This window comes from Miniopterus schreibersii (genome assembly GCF_964146895.1).
Source record: "Miniopterus schreibersii genome assembly, chromosome: 19".
In the NCBI taxonomy this organism is placed as follows: domain Eukaryota; kingdom Metazoa; phylum Chordata; class Mammalia; order Chiroptera; family Miniopteridae; genus Miniopterus; species Miniopterus schreibersii.
This window is the reverse complement of record NC_138119.1, coordinates 12,420,752-12,427,049: the sequence shown is the minus strand read 5'-3', so window position 1 is coordinate 12,427,049 and position 6,298 is coordinate 12,420,752. Positions and strand designations below refer to the sequence as shown.

At 52.6% G+C, this 6,298-nt stretch overlaps 3 protein-coding genes across 3 annotated transcripts; 1 reads left to right on the top strand and 2 right to left on the bottom strand.

Annotated features, from left to right (window-relative positions):
* Positions 1–595: 595 nt before the first annotated feature.
* On the bottom strand, positions 596–1,094 carry LOC308548594 (histone H3.2). Its single transcript, XM_081120294.1, has one exon. It carries the CDS (start codon positions 1,061–1,063, stop codon positions 653–655), a length of 411 nt encoding a protein of 136 aa, XP_080976420.1. The 5' UTR covers positions 1,064–1,094; the 3' UTR covers positions 596–652.
* Positions 1,095–2,158: 1,064 nt separating this feature from the next.
* Positions 2,159–2,700, bottom strand: LOC308549395 (histone H2A type 2-A). Its single transcript, XM_081121926.1, has one exon. The coding sequence runs from the start codon at positions 2,655–2,657 to the stop codon at positions 2,265–2,267; it is 393 nt and encodes a 130-aa protein (XP_080978052.1). The 5' UTR covers positions 2,658–2,700; the 3' UTR covers positions 2,159–2,264.
* A 272-nt stretch (positions 2,701–2,972) lies between these two features.
* Positions 2,973–3,434, top strand: LOC308549014 (histone H2B type 2-E). The gene has a single exon (XM_081121242.1). The coding sequence runs from the start codon at positions 3,014–3,016 to the stop codon at positions 3,392–3,394; it is 381 nt and encodes a 126-aa protein (XP_080977368.1). The 5' UTR covers positions 2,973–3,013; the 3' UTR covers positions 3,395–3,434.
* The last annotated feature ends 2,864 nt before the right edge of the window (positions 3,435–6,298 follow it).

Below are 6,298 nucleotides of genomic sequence, written 5' to 3'. Positions count from 1 at the left end.
CAGGATAGGAGGTATCACCCAGTTGGCGAGTGAGACCCGAAGTTATCTGCCGTCGGGACGCAGGCATCCGGGACTTGAACTGACAGAAACCCACCCGACAGAGGGGGCGACTTTCCTCCGCAGCCCGAGAGCCGCGCCGGGTGGGGCCGTTTCCGGCGGGGTCGGGAGGCCCGCAGCTGGCCGAGAGGCCTCCGGGGTGCGCTCTGGACGGCGTGTCCCTGAGCGTCCCCCAGTAGCTGCTCGGGGGGACAGCCCAACCTCCGACCCCCGGTCACTTGTGACCAAAACGGCCCACGAGAGCCTTACACCACACACCACGACTGCGCGAGGTGTCCGAGCAGCGAAACTGGGCGTCCCGACCTCGCCCAGGGGAGCAGCGGCTACGCCGGCAGTCCCCATTAAGACTGAGCAAACCCCTGTAAAACTCAAAATGACACCTCGGAAAGTGGGCAGCAGAGGGAAGTAGGTCTTGAGGCCTGGAGCCTATGCCTGTGTTGGGAACCCAACGCCGCCCCCCCCCCCCTTCCCTCCCCGGCAGGACGCGGTGGGAGCACGGAGGCCCCAAGTGATACAATACAGCTCCTTCCCAGTGCTGTTGTGGGTGGCTCTGAAAAGAGCCTTTGGATGCGATGGAACAGAGTGCGCGTACTTCTTACGCTCGCTCCCCGCGAATGCGGCGAGCCAGCTGGATGTCTTTAGGCATGATGGTGACACGTTTGGCGTGGATGGCGCACAGGTTGGTGTCTTCGAACAGCCCCACCAGGTAGGCCTCGCTCGCCTCCTGCAGCGCCATGACGGCCGAGCTCTGGAAGCGCAGGTCGGTCTTGAAGTCCTGCGCGATCTCGCGCACCAGGCGCTGGAAGGGCAGCTTGCGGATCAGCAGCTCCGTGGACTTCTGGTAGCGGCGGATCTCGCGCAGCGCCACGGTGCCCGGGCGGTAGCGGTGCGGCTTCTTCACGCCGCCCGTGGCCGGCGCGCTCTTGCGGGCCGCCTTGGTGGCCAGCTGCTTCCGCGGGGCCTTGCCACCGGTCGACTTGCGAGCAGTCTGCTTGGTACGGGCCATGGCGATCAGACACGCGAGCCGAACAACACAACGGCGGGGAAGGGAGCGAGGCCCCGGGCCACCGCCGCCGTCTTTATAGACACAGTCGCTTCCGGATTGGGCGGGACGATAAAATTGAAAGTCCCGCGCTGGCTGCCCATTGGCTGTGATGTCATCCTCCTTGGCGTCCCCGATTGGCTGGGGCAGAATTCTCCCTGCGCGCGCGCGCGCCCCCGCCCCCCCCTCTACTTTGCAGCAGTTTGCCAACAGTTTTTTCTATTTTTTTTTCCCCTTTCTTTCGGGCCGAGTCATTTTTTTCTTGTTCTTTCCTTTTTTCTTACCCGCGACTGTGTCAGAATGTTCCCCCGCAGCCCTTCACTCCCTAGGACACGCTCCCCGCCATACCCTCTTCCTTTCCACTCCTTGTAACTCCCGCGCCGAACCTCAACCTTCCGTTTGCCCCCTCCTCCCCCCCGCCCCCTGGTGGCCTTGTTAGGTTTTCCGAACCCCGTAGTCGGTCTGAAGGACCGCTTTTCCCGCCTTTCGGATCGGAAAATTGTCCCCGCCCCGGGCACAAGATCCCGCCCTGGAAAGCCCCTATCTCCGCCTGGAAGGCATCTTCTCACTTCTAAAAACCCAAAACCAAACTAACCTACAAAGACAGTCGCCTCAGTCAGGCCAAGCAAGCCCCAGGTTGGCCATTCTCGAAAACTGCCCGCTCCCCTCCCGACTGCGGTGGGGTGTCCGTGTGGTGCGTTTGTGAGCGTTCCCTTCCTACTAGGTCCCAAGTGCCGGGCACAGGTCTCCGGGGTAACTGGGGAGTTGCGCGCTGGGCGCCGACTGAGATCGATCAAGCGCGCCGGAGGCCGCCTCCCAAAGGAGTTGTAACCGAGTGGCTGGGGGCGCTCGAGAGGTCTTGTTGCCTCCACTAGCCCTGATCCGTGGCCTTAAGGATTACGGCCCCGCCCTGCCAAAGGCAAGGCAGCGGGAGTGCTCGAGATGTGGGCGAAGGGACGGTTGGGAGTCGAAGGCAAATGGCACTCGCAACCCCCCGCGTATGGGCGGGGTGGGCGCTCCCTACTGCGAAACGTGGAATGGAAGAACCTGGTTAGCATAGTAACAGCTCTTTTACTTGAAAGAGTGGGTGGCTCTGAAAAGAGCCTTTGATTTCACAGGTGCCCCTTTCAAACGGGGGCTGGGTGGGCGCGAGACGCACGGCTCCTCACTTGCCCTTTGCCTTGTGGTGGCTCTCCGTCTTTTTAGGGAGCAGCACGGCCTGGATGTTCGGCAAAACGCCGCCCTGGGCGATGGTGACTTTGCCCAGCAGCTTGTTAAGCTCCTCGTCGTTGCGGATGGCCAGCTGGAGGTGGCGAGGGATGATGCGCGTCTTCTTGTTGTCTCGGGCGGCGTTACCCGCCAGCTCCAGGATCTCCGCGGTCAGGTACTCCAGCACGGCCGCCATGTAGACGGGCGCGCCGGCCCCCACCCGCTCGGCGTAGTTGCCTTTGCGCAGCAGACGATGCACACGCCCCACAGGAAACTGGAGGCCAGCGCGGGACGAGCGGGACTTGGCCTTAGCGCGGGCCTTGCCTCCTTGTTTACCACGACCAGACATGACGGCGATACGCACTGCGAGCAGCTCCCGACTGACGATCGAGGAAGTCGCCCTAAACGGCTCCCCTTCACCTTTTTATAGGCAGAACGGCGATTGTTCACCGAGCACGTTGATTGGCTAAAGCAGAGCTTTGTCCTGATGCCCAATAGGAGAGCGCGGGCAGAATCCACTTATTTGCATAACCTCGTCCCCCCTCTCCCGCAGGAGCGCCACTGAAAACCCGCCAATCACAACGCGGCGTACTGGGAACCTTAATTTGCATACAGCCTCTATAAGTACCGAGCCGCTTCCGGTAGCCTCGGTCCCGCTGTTGTGCTTGCGTCCTTGGTCTTTTCCTGCCGCTGGTGCTTCCCGCTATGCCTGAGCCGGCCAAGTCCGCTCCCGCGCCCAAGAAGGGCTCGAAGAAAGCGGTCACCAAAGCCCAGAAGAAGGATGGCAAGAAGCGCAAGCGCAGCCGAAAGGAGAGCTATTCCATCTACGTGTACAAGGTGCTCAAGCAGGTGCACCCCGACACCGGCATCTCGTCCAAGGCCATGGGCATCATGAACTCCTTCGTCAACGACATCTTCGAGCGCATCGCCGGCGAAGCATCCCGCCTGGCGCATTACAACAAGCGCTCGACCATCACGTCCCGGGAGATCCAGACGGCCGTGCGCCTGCTGCTGCCCGGCGAGCTGGCCAAGCACGCCGTGTCCGAGGGCACCAAGGCTGTCACCAAGTACACCAGCTCCAAGTGAGTCCCTGCCGGGACGCGGCGCTCGCACGAGTCGCCGGCCGCTTGACCCCCCCCCCCCCCCAAAGGCTCTTTTCAGAGCCACCTATCGTTTCAGTGAAAGAGCTTGTCGGTCACTTCTCTCATTCCAATGTCGGTACCGTCCTTTCCTATGCCACCTACCTGTTTCCCAGTGGGTACCAGGGATGCCTATTCAGCAGCTCTGGGCCCAGACACCCCTCTGTCGTTGCCCCAGCCTGAATGATCTCTTCAGATGTGCTGGTTGATTGCCTCTTTCACGTGTAGCTCAGGGTTCCTTGGTGAAGGTTAGAAATGCATGCCCCCCCCCCCCCCCCCGAGTTGTTCCCAGCAGCAGGGCACGGCTTTACATTCTCCCGAATCTGCAGACAGACCTCTTTATTTTTCCCGACTTCGGGAGACTTCGGTAATTAAAACCTTTTTCTCTTTGGCTGGAGTTACTCCTCCACACCTCTGTCTCTCAGATGACATGATATGCTCTGTGGGTTTAGACTTCTGGACAGAACATGCCAGGAATGCTCTTTGCCCTGCCTCACAGTTCAGTCAATATAAAGGAAATCAGAAACCGTCCCTTGAATGAACCAATTTCCCAGTGGGAAATTCGTACTTTGAAACGACAACTGGGAAGGTACAGTTTTTGCAGCTTGAAGAACCTAGCTAGGAGGCATGTTCCCACACAAGTAACTGCCTCCACCTGAAAACCCTAATGGTGCGTGGTCATCGATGTAAATCTACTGAAGATGACGGGGCGTTGGGGGGCAAGCAGTGTTAACTCTGGCATTTGGGTCAGGTGAGTATTTTGGAAATGCATTCTTTTTGATCTCTGGGAACTTGATTCAATGTGATGGATACCACACGCCTCAGCACCTCCTGTAAAGTTTCCTGGTGTACCCAGATACCTTGAGTGTGTGATTTTAACTTACACATTTCCTCCTGTCTCAGTTATGTATTCTTCTTCAAGTATGCAGAATCAATACGTGCTGTTGCTCTAATTGGAGAATTTCAACACTGTCCGATTAAGGTAATACATATTAAGGGACTTCAAGAACCTGGGCCTGCTTTTCATAAAATGTCCTCCCAGAGACTTTAAGCAGCGGCTGATGATGTTAAAACTACTCCACCTTAAAAACATTTGTTCCTTGCCGAGAGCAATTCATTCTCTGTCCGAAAAAAGAGGCACCAAAAATTAGTAATACAAGCTCTCTCCATTTTTGAGACTATGGTTACAAAGATGTGTTTCCTAAAATATCTCAATGGCCATTAAACCCTGAATCAATCAACCTAACCATAAAATCCCACATAGGTCCACCGAACCCAAATCACTGGGATACTGTTCGTCAGAGGCAAGGATGAACACATTGGAACACACCAGGTGGTGCATGGTTGGTAACCAATGACATGGTTATGCGGTTGCCTTATTCCTTGCTTCACAGTTTTTAGTCACAACCCCCGACGCTTTCTTTTTTCCTGTCCTTTCCCAGAATTGTTGGTAACATTATGTACAAAACTAGCTGCATTTTCCCTTTATTCCCTCATTAATTCCAGGCACCAAATGTAGGACAGGACTTTACATTCCTGCATTTAAACATTTTAAAGAGGTCAAATGAGAACAGAAGACAAAGCACAAAATAAAGTCATAAAACTGAAACTCCATGTAAAAAATGTTAAGCACACTGCAACAGGGTCCTAGCGGTTGCTTTGGCTTTTTTTTTCTCTTATGTACCTACGCAAAATCCCAAATATTATCTTCCAGCATGATATTTCTTATTTTTTGTGTGCTGTACCCAAATACAGGTAAATTATTTCCTAGTTATTGTACTAAATCCATCCCTTTCTCATGCTTTAGCCTCAGGAAACATCTCCCTGATGTAACACATGCCTTGCTTGGATCTACTGCTAGATGAGGCCAATTGCTAGAGCTGAGAAAGTTCAGCTTTAACTTTTTAGAGCTGGCGAGGAGGGAGATTGAGTTTTCAGGGTAGGAATAGAACAAAGAAAACATTTCTAGAGGCTCTCAGCATGTGTGAATAGCCTAATATTTGGGGGAGGCAGTGGTTGATATTTGTTTCTGAGGACTCAGAATGAGTAGGAAAGCAGAAAAGAACTAATCTTGAAGGGTGGAGAAAGTGATTCAATGTAAACTAAATTACCCATCAATCAGTAGTTCCCTTTAGCAACCACATTTACACTTACACATTTGAAAACAAAACTAACACCCTGTTCTAGGTTATGTACCATAGAGTGATTAATAAAGCATTTTCAAATATATAACTATATTACAGCTGAATAACACTAAAGAAAGAATAGAAATAGGAGTTCAAGGAAAAAAAGGAAAATCATTATTGTTTTTTAAGAGTCATATTTGCATATTTTTAATGTGCGAGTATATTTTCACAACGGTTTTATGTTTATGTCCTTAATTTTCTGGGGTTCTATTGACCATGTTTTTCAAATTGTAGTTTGCAACTCATTCATTAGTGGGTTGTGAGATCAACTTCATGGAGCTCAACAGGCATTTAAAAAGGAGGTGAAATGGAATAGGAAAGAAGAGAATAGCAAATTATTACTGTGCACCACACAAAGTAGAGGTAAGGATTGTTTTGTAAAACTATCTCTGATATGAAATATAATTCTTACTGTAAGCTGCTGAGCAAAAAGCTGTGAAAAACTCTGGGATAAACAAAAAGCTAATAAAAAGGAGTTAAATGAGTTGGAGTGGAAGTTTGCAGTCTATTTTCTGCTTGGAGTGATTATGTGACTGGTTCTACATTAACCAAATTGAAGAAAATGAAAGAAATAGGATGTTTTGGGGAAAATGAGATTATGAGGGAAGTCTGAAATGTTTTGCACTGAGATGCCTTACTGAGTCCACGTGGATATTTCAGGTAAA